At 46.3% G+C, this 12,886-nt stretch overlaps 1 protein-coding gene across 1 annotated transcript in view; it reads right to left on the bottom strand.

The window, feature by feature from the left end:
- Positions 1–12,886, bottom strand: part of MTHFD1L (methylenetetrahydrofolate dehydrogenase (NADP+ dependent) 1 like) — a 187,606-nt gene that overhangs the window by 124,573 nt on the left and 50,147 nt on the right. The window contains 6 exon segments of the mRNA XM_043592612.1: positions 1,664–1,740; positions 5,029–5,131; positions 5,944–6,018; positions 7,127–7,234; positions 9,982–10,028; positions 11,495–11,631. Of these exon segments, the coding sequence (XP_043448547.1) occupies positions 1,664–1,740; positions 5,029–5,131; positions 5,944–6,018; positions 7,127–7,234; positions 9,982–10,028; positions 11,495–11,631 (547 nt within the window).

Raw genomic sequence — 12,886 nt, 5'->3', positions numbered from 1 at the left:
TTTCACAAATTCAAACAAAGAACAATACGCAATATTGGAAGTATGTGAATCAACACGGCTTTTCCGGAAGGTAACGTGGATAGAAATGTGTATCATCGTGGGAAATCTGCTTCTTCTTTGACTCCCCAATTACAGATCTGGGAGTCTGTCCTAAGGACGTCATCAGACAAGGCACACAAATATGTGTGTGTGTTCCTACAGCTTATGACAGCCCGACATCGTAAACACCCTACGTGGCCATTAACAGGGAACTGGCTGAACTGATTACACTACGTCCACAAGGTGCGATATCACACAGCCATTCCAAAATGATAATATAGATCTACCTTTATTAACATAAAAATATATCAATAGAAACTTATGGCTTAAAAAAACCCAGTTAAAGCTCTTAAATGTAATCCCTTTTGATTTAAAAATAGGTATGCATAAAGCAATGAGATATAACCTTGAGCAAGTCACTGGACATTATATGCCTGCTTTTCCCATCTGCAAACCAGATAGATGCGTAAACGCATGTAACGAGCTAAAGACACCAGGCGTTCAAACCACGGCCGTGGTTAACCTCCCATCTCTCCAGTACTGGTTACAGTACAGAAGTACACAGAGGAAACGTGAGAGGACTTCCTTACTGGGCCCCTCATTCCCAACCCTCTTTACAGAAGTAATTCATGTCAGAGGTCGGTGTAATGTTGCTAGCTTCCGCTCTTTGTGTGTATATACATACATGAACATGAATGAATGAATGTCTTCCTATCTTTCGGAAGCTTCCTGAAATTATATGGCACTGGTTCTGGTTTTCCAGCATGTTGGAAATCGGTTCATGTGTGTGAGTTCTAGGATGCAGAAGAGTCTGGGGGGTGGAGGGGGGGAAGGTGCACGGGCTTAGCCGGTCTTGATTCAATCCGCATATTAGCTATTTAATTCAAAATATTTCAAAAGGTCCAAAAGTCTATTAAGTATGACAACTGAATACTGTAGTAAAAGTGACTATTTTTTCCCTAATAAAAATCTGACAATGTAAAGGCCATAAATCTAACACCATCTTAAAATATAAAGTTTATTATACGTAAAAAAACAAAACCCCACACAAAAAACGAAAAAGGCTTGCTGGGCCTGAGAAATTGCAGAACGATTTCATGTTCCCCAAGCATCCCTCTCCACACTGGAGATCTAATAAAATGAAGATAAACATCGTAATTCACCTTCAACACCTTCTGCACTTGGGCAGTAAGACACTGTCCTTAAAAAACACTTCAGGCTATGAAACCAAATAACGAGGTGTTTGTCCTTTGGTTTCCGAACCTTGAGTCATGTGTTTGGGATTTTCTTTTCGCCAGTTGTTATGCGGATGTAGCATTAACTTGGCAAATTTGCCGCAAAACATGTAAAAATTTATTTTCAAGGGACACCCTGAGTGGCTCTTCCCGGGGTGACAAACAACTACAATGACACAGGAAAAGGCTGGTAAGAAAATACCGGGGGCCTTTCCATCTCCTGATTCTCTCCGGGTCCTGCTGAGGAAGCAACACCTTGAAAGGATGAGAACCCCCCCAGGCCACAGCAGGCGGCGGACCGAGAAGAGAACAGCAGAGAACCAGCTTCTGGGTCAGTGTAAACCAACCTAGGAAGAACAGAGCCGGTCCCACGGAGAAACGCCACGTACCTGCCGGGAATACCCCTTCTCTGTGGGCGCCTGCCCAATCGTCATTTTTCGTAGAAATCGGTCATTTGTGTCCAATACTGAAAAAGAAAAAAAAGCATATTCAATCAACAAGGAGGGACTGGCTGCCCCGTGTGTGTGTCTGGAGCCATTGTGAGTGCCAAGGGAGCGGCAGGGAGCAAGAGACAGCTTGACCTCCCGGTGGGTAGACCCAGGGAAGGATCGGGTAAGCCAGAAAATACCGGCCGGTGGTAAGCGCCTTCAGAAGAAAACAGAGATGACGTGATAGCGTGTGTCAGGGGGTTGGTGAGGGTGGGGTGCCAGTTTTCGACCAGCCAGTAAAGGAAAAGCATTTCTGAAGTGGTCACATTTTACACCGACACCGGCATCACCAGAAGCGGCCAATGAAGTCTCTGAAAGGGTTAAGCGCTGACCCACCCTGTGACCCAGCAACTGCACTCCTGGGGATACAAGCAACCGAACCCGAAGCAGGGACCTGAACACAAATTTGCACACCCACACGCACTGCAGCACGTTAAGAAACGTGAAGATTAAAAACCGACACACAAGACAGAGACCAGAAAGGAATCCTGAGGATTCCTGGCCTCTAAATAATATAGAACTAAAGGTGGACTGAGAAACCCATTTATTCACTCCAGGAATATTTACTCGGCCAATCTTGTGCCAGGTGCCATCCCGGGATGCAAAGATGAAGAAGACATCAATCTCTGATCGGGGGATCGGGGGCTTTTAAGGGCACAGGGGAGAAGAGGAGGGTACGAGCGAGTGTGGGTCCGAAGGGTCCCTTTAGCACTACCGTAGTAGGTCTTGAAGAACATCCAGAGGGTGCCTAACTTACTTATAATATAATTCTAGCACCACCAACAGTTGGCTCCCGTTCTGGGTGGTACAAGGCGCAGGGCCACTATTTTGCCTTCGGCAGAACAACTGTCATGATTCCCTGCGAGGCTGTTGGGACAGCGTCGGGAACCAACAAGCTGATGTTGCTTCGCTGAGGATAACTGAGGCGTGCAGGACCTTGGTCTAATGGCCAGGAGATGGACGAACCAATGAGACAGGGAGAAGGGAAGATTGTAGGCCCCAGGTGAGGTTGGCGTGGGGGACGATGATCAGAGGGGCAAGGGCTCCCGCTGCTCTAGGAACCACAAAGTGGCTCGATGCTTACTGCTTCTTCTGTTGATGTTAATTGTTTCTGGAATAGTCTGTTGGCTCTGGTCCGGTCCTGTGCCAGGCAATGAGGCCTATAAGCCTCTGATGTGAGGCACAGGATCAAAGACCTACCACTTACACTTCTTACACTGAGCGCAAAGGGAAGGGCTGGCCATGAAATCCGCGACGTTCATATAGTCTGCAAAGAGTGTTCAGCCCATGTGGTCCCTGAGTGTCCCTCTCTAGTTCTCAAATCATATGAGGACCTAAGCTCATCACCAGGGTTGTGCTGTTTCTAGGTCAAATCCTATATTGCCTTCTAAAAAAACGAAACAAAACAAAACGCTATATAAAATGTCCTCAAGTCATTTGATAAAGAGTTCCATCTTTTTTATATTAATTCATGAGAATAAGAGTCAAACTACTCAGCAAATGTCGTTCTAAACTCCTTCAACCCAAGTGGCTTACCTATATCAATAATATTTTCTTCACTTTAGTGCCAGGAACAATAATATAATTCTAGTATTATCTGGAATAACTTTTTGAAGTCGTCACTTCCATTATTAAAAAAAAAGTTAGCAGGCTTCCCAATAAAATGTTGATAATATTCATATCCATTATTAAAACTGCTGTTGGTCTGTTAAATAATAAATTATGGTTCATCTACAAAGGCATATCCTAGGTCCATTTAAAATTACCATTACAACAAAGAGCTAACTGAATGGAACATGCTACTTACGATATAAATGAAGCTGGTGGGAGGGGGCACCTGGGTGGCTCAGGTGGTTAAGTGTCTGACTCTCGGTTTTGGCCCAGGTCATGATCTCACGATTCATGAGATCGAGCCCCAAGTGGGGCTCCATACTGACAGCATGGACACTACTTGGGATTCTCTTTCTCCCTCTCTCTCCGCCCCTCTACCCCACCCCCACCGCACGCATGCATGCACATTCTCTCTCTCAAAATAAATAAATAAACGCAAATAAATAAGACAGTAGGATCTAAAACCTACACACCTAAGTTAGAGTTATACACAAAATCCAGATGCACAAAAAAACTGAATAGTATTGTTATTAGTATGGTAAGATGTTTCTTTCTTTCTAGACATCTCCGAAATCTTGATAATGTTATTGGTTTTATTAACAAAACATTTTTTGAATTTCCGAAACGATGTTACTCTCCTTTAGTTTGGGAGACAAAGACACAGACAGCTACATCATACAACTATTCCCTATGGATTACTTTTGGGTGGTGCTGTAGGGTTTGCAAACCACTCTCATTTTGCAGTGGAGCCGTGCAAGGCAGACGCCGGTATTATTACTCCATTTTACAGAGAAGAGAACCGAGGTTGCACGGCTCATAAATGGTGAAGCCAAGACTCAGTTTCTGGTCTTTTTCTCTCTACCCCACGGTTTGTGGGAAAACACTAAACTGTTAATGAACTGGGCGAATGGATTCCCAGAAGAGAAGCTTTGGGAAGGGGCGGACCTGGGCTGTGTCTGGAAGGGTCTAGGCAAGGAGATGGGGTGGGGATGGCCGGCCAAGGACAGGCAGAAGGAAGAGGCTGTCTCGAAAGCAGACAGGGAGCAAAAGCGTATGGGGCCACACTGTGATAGTGCTTCAGGCCAAGCGGTGTGATGGCGATTGTACCCCACACAGGATTTTATCACACACCACGGGGGCTTCTGAGTCAGGAAGGGACAGAACATCTCTACACTATGAGCCTACTTAATTAACTGGGAGAAAGAAGTTGACGCAAGAACGTTTATGAAAAGGCGCTTGCAATCAATCAGGCATCTGATAAAAATGTTCTGGAAGTGGGAAGAAATGAGGAAAGTGAGTGGGCAGGTCTGAGAAGAACACACAGAAGGACCGGGAATACGGACCAACTCACCCTTCGGAGACACCTTGGGGATCATCACCCGGTACTACCACGGAGGAGAGAAACGAGGAAATTTTCCTTGGACATGTGTTAGGGGGAGCGGATGGGGTAGAGCCAGTCATGAAGGAGCATGACGCTTCCTCCTGAACAGAAGGCGAGGGTGAGGATGAGGAAATAACGGCTTGGGACAAACAGAGGGATCCCAGAACATGAGCTGGGAGGACAAGGGGAGGAAATGACACCATGTGCTCGTGGAAGTGGGTTACGAGCTTCAGCTGGAGCAGACCTCATCCCCGACCCCACAACCGGCACGAACCTCGCTGCCACGTGATGGTGGAGGGCTCGATGTTGAGACGGGCGAATTTACTTATTTCCTCCTCCGTCAGCGTACTTGGATCAGTCTTATTTATTCCCAGTTTCTAATGATGAAGACGAAAAACAACGTGATCAATTTTGGAAGGAAGAGAAGGCAAAATGCAGGGGCACCTGGGTGGCTCAGTCAATTAAGTGTCCAACTCTAGATTTCAGCTCAGGTCGTGATCTCAAGGGAGCTGTCAGCACAGAGCCTGACGTGGGGCTTGAACTCACTGCGAGATCATGACCTGAGCCGAAGTCGGATGCTTAACCGACGGAGTCACCCAGGCACCCCAAGGGGGTGAATTTTTAAAATCGATTATTACCAACCAATGCCTGTAACTTATACCATTAAGTTAGCTTTTAGTCTCTGAAAAGAGCAAGGGGGAATCCATGGGATTCCCAGGACAGCAGCAAATAGCACCAGGAAATAAACGATAAGACGGATAAGAGTTAAGATTACTTCCACTCGCACGACCGTGGCATCTTGCTGCAACAAAAACTTATAGAGATACATTTACAGAAGCCAGAACTTATTTCCTAGAAATCCAAGAATACAAGAGAAGGACTCTTGGAAATTTGATCTGTCAGTTGACTACGATGCTCCACACCTACAAAGCAGTCCTCCCGGTTTACAGCCGAAGGAACAGAGACCTTCAAAGAGGAACTAATCTGTCCGCTTGCCCTTTGGTGTAGCCGTGTCTCAGGCTTCTCCTTCTATTCTCTCTCGGTTATATTGCTCTGTCTCTAGAGTTTAACGCCCCAAAGAGTGTCTGAAAACCCAAATCAAGTTCAAAATTGCTGGCGTGGACAACTTTTCTGATTTGTTTCTAGGACATTTTCTTGTTGAAGAGCCAGCCACCAGCTGGAAACTTACTTTCAGCCGAGCAAGTTGAATGCTTGAAAACTCTCGAACACCATTCACTAAAGGAACGAGTCGATTATACAGCGCCTAAAAACACAAAACAAAAATAAAGCCCCACAAAAGTTTAAGGGCCAGCTAGGAACTTGGATAATTCACAGGATATGACAAAGCTCATTACATTTATAACCAAATTGTTTAGATTAGAGACCCTATTAAAATTCTTGGCTGACATAAACAATGTAGCCTTAACTTCTATCATTTCAATAAATCTGACTAGATCTGAAATCATGCACATTGCAAAAATGTTGCATAAATATGTATTTCTTGATCTCTACAGCCTTACAACCAGCAAATTAATATTTATCTGTACTTGGCTTCAAAAACGCACAAGGGAGTTACTTTAATTGGGAGGAAGTCAGGATCCTTGTAAACATGCCAGAAAGTCCCACGTTTATCCACGGTCCACGCCCATGGGGAAGTAGCACCTAGTGCTCTATCACTGTCAGGTGTGTGTTTACCTCAGCTGCATGCACTTGAACTCCAACAAGGGGGTCTAATCTCATTCACAGTACATCTAGAATGGCTGCATGTAACATTACAGTCAAAAAGCTATCTTTCCAATCCCCTTAGTACAGACTGGAGATTGGACCTTTGGACAGAAGGAAGACAACTGGTCTACCGATTACCTTCAAAACTGAAGTCCCATCCAAAGAATATTTGCCTTAAAATTACAACTAACATGGGGCGCCTGGGTGGCTCAGTCGGTTAAGCGTCTGACTTCGGCTCAGGTCATGATCTCGTGGTCCGTGAGTTCAAGCCCCGCGTCAGGCTCTGTGCTGACTGCTCAGAGCTTGGAGCCTGTTTCAGATTCTGTGTCTCCCTCTTTCTCTGACCCTCCCCCGTTCATGCTCTGTCTCTCTCTGTCTCAAAAATAAATAAACGTTAAAAAAAAAAATTAAAAAAAAAAATTACAACTAACATAATTCACCCAACGGCTTGGCAGTGGTCATAAACTCATTTGAGAATCTGACCCAAATAGGGATCCTCTCCCCAAGAAATAAGGATACATAGAACTCACAAAATTGTTAATACAATTTCAGTTTATCGGCCCCACAAAGTTTTCCCATGAACTCCTCAAGAATCCAGAAATCCCAGGACAAGATGCCCAAAAAGGCCAACGAGAAAACTTCCTCACCTTGTCTGTTTGAGTGTTTTCGTGCAAAATCCTTGTGTCAATAGCGGCGGCCAGCAGGTTATTGGCGGCAGTGATGGCGTGGATGTCCCCGGTCAAGTGAAGGTTGAACTATAAAAGAAATGAAAACATCTTTCTACTTGTCTCAAACAACCGTGGCACTATTCAAGGACTTCCCGAACAAATAAAATATTGCACGAATTACACAGCCTTATAATGAGCTAAGTCCGTAAAACAACTTAAATAAAAAAGCTGTGAGATCATAACCTGAGCCGAAGTCGGATGCTTTTTGGACTGAGCCACCCAGGCGCCCTCTAAGGCACTTTGTATTTTTACCTCCCCTCCAGGAAAGTGTTACCAATATCTGCCTCCTAGTAATGTATAAAAGCGTGTTTCAATCTCTCACTGGTAAGATTTAGTATTGTTACTATTTAAAAAAAAAAAAATCCAGCTGTCGATTTGACAAGTAAAATGGTAGTAGTTTTAATGTAGACTAATTTGATTATTAGTGAAAATAAACAACCAACGATTCGTTAACAGCTCTTTTCTGATGTTTGCATTGAATCATTTCCCCATGTTACCGTTGGCTCATGTTTGTCCTTCCCGATGCCTGTTCGCTATCCACTGGGGTGTCCCCAGGCCCCAGACAGGCCTCTCTTCTTTTTCTGACCACCACCCCCTTCACCACAGTTGCAGCCTCGCGGCCATTATTGTCCCCGTGATCCGCTTCAATCAATGACTCAAGAGTTGCTCAGCTCACGCTCCCTGATGTCCCCCCTTTCCTCACGCCCCACATCTAATTCTGCAAACTCAGCAAACATGTCTGACATCGTTGCCATGTTTTTCCCATCCTCACTGCCACCTCCCTGGCCCACGCCACTGCCTTTCCCCCGGGCTTCCTTACTGCACTCTGTACTCCTAGCAGTGTATTCTCCGCACAGAGTCCAGAGCGATTTTCATAAAACTCAATTTACATCATGTTATTACTGTGTCACCATCCCCTCAATGGCGGACCGCGATATTCAAACAAGATCTAGGCCATGAAATTCAAAGCCCGAAGGAGCTGGCCCCGTGCCCATTTCCGTATTTCACTTCCTCTATCCCCACTGGCCCCCTGACAACACGCTGGTGGCCTCCGGTTCCCCGGAGACCCCTCCCCGCCCCCGTACTGTCCCCCAAGCAGGTCCCACTCTCCCCCCATTCTGCACAACCCTGGCTCCCTCTCGCCCTTCAAGACTCAGTATTTTCACTTTCCATTCTTCAACCCATCTGGAACTTATTCAAACATTTTCCCATGATTATTTCTTAAGTTTCTGTCGGTACGAGTTGTCTATTCATGCACTCAGTCAACAAACACGGTCTGAGGGTCGGGCATTGTGCTCAGAGCTGGGGATAGAGAGATGAAGGAGATACGGAAGGTCTTCGAATTCAAGGAACAGACTGCCTGATTGTTTTTGGCCTATTGAACGATCATAAGGCAGCTGAAACCATCATATGCCTGAAGTTTGCCCCAAGTCTGAGCCATGCAGCTGATGTCATATGACAGCAGGACACCGATGCCCTTTGAGTATTTGCACAGGAATTTCTGAGCCATTCCCTGGGCATGTTCCTTGTACCCTGTCCCCAACCTGGCCTCTTGGCTCTGGTTCTTCCTTGTGAACGTTACTCATCCCCCTTCAGATGTGAGGCTTGGGGCTATTTTTTCCAGCAACGCCTTACACTATTCTCTCTCAGCCCACCCCCAGCACTTGAAGAGTGTCCATATTTTCCCTTTAGCTTTCCTGACCCTCAGGCCTCCATAGGCAAACACCCTTCCGAATTCATTCATCGAAATCAACGAACATTTCCCAGCGAGCCCCTAGTGAGCGCTGCGCACTGTGCTGGGCGCTGGGGTCCGTGCCCTCTAAATCAGCACAGCCAACCGAACCGGATGAGGGAAACAGCATGAAGGGATGTGAGGGGGGAGACGGAACCTAGAGATGGACAGGCTGGGCAGGGAGGGCAGAACAGGAAAGGAAGAACGCTCGAGGCTTGGGATCAAGAGTCTGCAGGGAGTCTGGTGGGGTGGGCGAGAGGGAGTCCAGCCTGTGGGGACGTGAGACAGCAAGGCTGGAAGGGACGGCGGGACCAGCACACGGGGACCTGCCATGCCACACCGCACAGGCGTGATGGAGTAAGAACTGAAATACACTGAACAGGAAAGCAATCGGCTCAGACTTGGGTTTTAGAAGATTTCTCAGGACCAGAACTAAGAGGCCAATGCAGAGAGTAGAAGTGATGAGACCCAGTCACGGTCAGATTCAGGGGACGAGGGGGTGGTTATGCGGGGGTAGGGGTTCTTGGAGAAATAAGAATGGTCACCTTCGACCTTCTGTGCCCATTTTTCTTTGGAACTATTTGATTTTTGAGTCTCCCTCTGCCCAAGTGAGGAGTCCAAGTCCTCCTGAATTGGGCACGATAACTGATGATCGATGGGGATAGGTCTCCACCCTCTTAGGCAGAATGGAGCCACGTGGGTTTGGGATTCAGAATTTTTGGAAACGGAGAAAGAGTGCGGTGTACCTATCAATTTTTACTAAAACATCCAAAGCAGGGTCTAAGTCCGTATCCATTAATCAAAACCAGTATTTCTTGCAGCAAAACATGTGAATATTTACATCAAGTGGCATAGACATAAATAGCCCATAACACTCGTCAGGTTTTGCCACTGTAAGTGATGCGAACGTTTTTGGTTTTCAGAATCTTTAGGCCTTTGGACTGAGGATAAAGGACTGTGGGCCTGTGTTGATGGGGCACAGAAAAAAGGCTGCAGGAAGGAGAAACAGGGACACGTGACATGTGTTTCGCTGAGATCTTACCTCCTCCATGGGGATGACCTGGGCATATCCGCCGCCCGCGGCCCCTCCTGAACAACAGAACAGACGCCGTTTGAAATCATTCAGCAAGTATAGCTACACAGGATGAACAGAGCCCCGGGGACACAGCTCCCCAAACCCGGCAGGAAGGCACGCACCCCCAAGATGAAAACAGCAGGGAGTAAAGAAAACATCAACTGTCCATCAAAGCAGAACAAAAGGGGAAAACGTTCCCACTTCACCCAACAATACTATGTAAGGACTGGAGTTTCCTGGTTAAAAAAAAAAAAAAAAAAAAAAAAAAGGTAAAAACAATACAGCAAATCTCATTACAGCCAACATGAGATTATTTTATTCATCTGTTACTAGATCTATGTGGCTCTGTGTCATTTCACCTGCACATGCTTTGAATATCAAAAAAAAAAACCGCTCAAAAAAATCCACCTGGTGAACTCAGACCAATGCATTGTAAGATGCGGCCAAGAGATTTTAGAGAACAGTATATAAAATTTGTCAGGCTGACTGTCCCTCAGGGGAGTAACGTCACTACATTAAAAAGACTTCTCTTTCTTAAAAACAATAGTGATACCTTCCGTGTCCAGATCATCTTATGGTGTGCCCTGTTCTTTATCTGCTATGTCATTGGGTCCTCACGACAACTCCGTAAACCTGGTACTCTAGAACTTTTAGCACTTTCACAGATGTGGCCCAGAGAGGTTACGACTGGCTGAAGGTCACACAGCAGCAAGAGACACAGCCACGGAGAAAACCGCAGGCTTCTTGCTACAAGTTTAGCGTTTGTTCCACCACAGGATGTGTGACGTTCTCTGAGTTATCGGCACTTAATGAGTTCGGAGTTATTAACATCTGTGACAGTGAGATAAACAGAATACCGCTAAAATCCACAAAGTGCCAAGAACGAATAGTAATTGCGGCAATAAATGCTATTGTTAACGCGAGCTGAAGGATGACCTCATGATAAATCAGTGTGAGTGTGAAGGTGCCAGATGTCAGCCCAGCACAGCCAGACAGAAATTGCACCACAGCTCTGTCCACAGCTGGTCAGTTTCCAGAGCTCTGCAGGCCCCCCCAGCAACTCTCACGCGATGAGGCAACGAGGGTCCAGCTGAAAGGGTGTCTAACTGGCTGGAAAGACCTTTCTCTGTGGCAGGGGTGGATGATACAACAGCAATACGAATAAGAAGGTATCGATCAGGTGCAAGGCTTCCGCCCAAGGCTGGAGTCCTGAGCAAGGGCCCAGCAGCTGCTCCACGGAGCCAGGGCGATGGGCTTCTTGCGGGGCTCTGCCGAAACCCCCGCCGCAGCCCCCTCTGCGGGAGGACCGCCTCGGGAGGACCACCGCATACTGAGCGTGCAGGTGGGGTGTGCGTTGGGATGAAACGTCGGGATGAGACGTACTGGTCCCTCTGACAAGTTTTAACGCTAATGTTCTTTCAAAACTTTGCTCTGCCCCCAATTTTGCTCTGCAAAATATACCGGTTGTTAAATCAAGTACCTTTCACGCCAAAAGTTGGTCCTTGAGAAGGCTGTCTGAGACACGCAAAGGAGTTGATGTTGAGGTGTGCAGTCAAAGCCTGTACAAGCCCAACTGTAACTGTACTCTTCCCTTCCCCGAGAGGGGTGGGTGTGATCCTGGTTTGGAAAAAGAGAGAGAGAGAGAGAGAGAGAGAGAGAGAGAGAGAGAGAAAGAGAAAATTTAATAATATTTCCTAGACCTATGCAAAATCAACCTAAGGTACGAGAACCAAATCAGAGCAGACAGGTAGAGAACATGCCATTCCCAATTTCACTTAAAAATTCAACTTCCAGGGACTTTTACGGTCTACCCACATCACACAGGCCATGTTTAAGCTAAAGCCAAGAAACAGACACACTCTTTACCAAGAGACCAAAAAAGAAAAGTTATTCGGCAGTGATAACATTAGCAGCTTCAAGAAATGGCATAGAATTATCCATCAAATGGTTTAAATAATTAAGCTGATGTTGTTTCTTCTTAATGGGTGATGTGGCATTCATTCGTCTAGGGCCATTTACTGGGGGCACAGTGCGGGCACAAGGCCTACTCGATGGTCCATGGCCAGACTCTGAGCATTGGAAGGCATCCCATCGTACCCTCTCATCCATCTTCTTCCAGATCTCAGGGCCCAGGGCTTGTCCCCACCATGTTGCAACACAGTGAGGGAGCCTCATTACCTCTGGGGTAGCCCATTCATTTCTGGATAGCTTTTTACGGTTAGAGAGTTTTTTGTCCTAAAGAGATGTCTGCGTTCCTATAGCTCCTATCTCCTGGAGTCAGACACACTGAGCTTAATCCCTTCTCAATCAACAGCCCCTCAAGCATAGGGAAAGAATGAGTCCAACACTCCCCAGCACACAAAGACCCCAAGTGCTCTGGAGGACCTCGTTGACCACCACACTCTATAAAAGCAAACATCACACATTAGTTACGACCATCATGGCGTTAACTAAGAAGACAGGCGTGCATTACGCTCCCAAATAAGGACCCATAAAACCGTTCCGTAGCACACTCTGACCATTGTTACAAGATTTAAAAACTGTCATGTTGGCTTGCGACATGGTCTCCGATGAGTTAGATGGTGCAGTCAGGGTCGTCCAGGACTCTCAACCACAACAAAACCGACAATAAGAGTTTTCTGACCTATAAAACCTAGTGATGTGACCACAAAGAAATAGAAAAAAAGCCTTAGATATATCATCGTCCCCAACTGCCTCAGACCGCCACAGTGATACAATCAATCATCCTTTCAGCAAATATTTATTAAGTACTACTATGTGCCAGACCACTAGATCCTGGGGACACAATGATTGACCAAGTTGGACTCCATCACTGCTCTCCCAGGGCTTACAACCGATGGAAGATATGGAC

The sequence above is a fragment of the Prionailurus bengalensis genome, chromosome B2 (genome assembly GCF_016509475.1).
Source record: "Prionailurus bengalensis isolate Pbe53 chromosome B2, Fcat_Pben_1.1_paternal_pri, whole genome shotgun sequence".
Taxonomy (NCBI): Eukaryota; Metazoa; Chordata; class Mammalia; order Carnivora; family Felidae; genus Prionailurus; species Prionailurus bengalensis.
The sequence above is the reverse complement of the archived record's forward strand: the minus strand, read 5'-3'. Positions and strand labels throughout refer to the sequence as shown.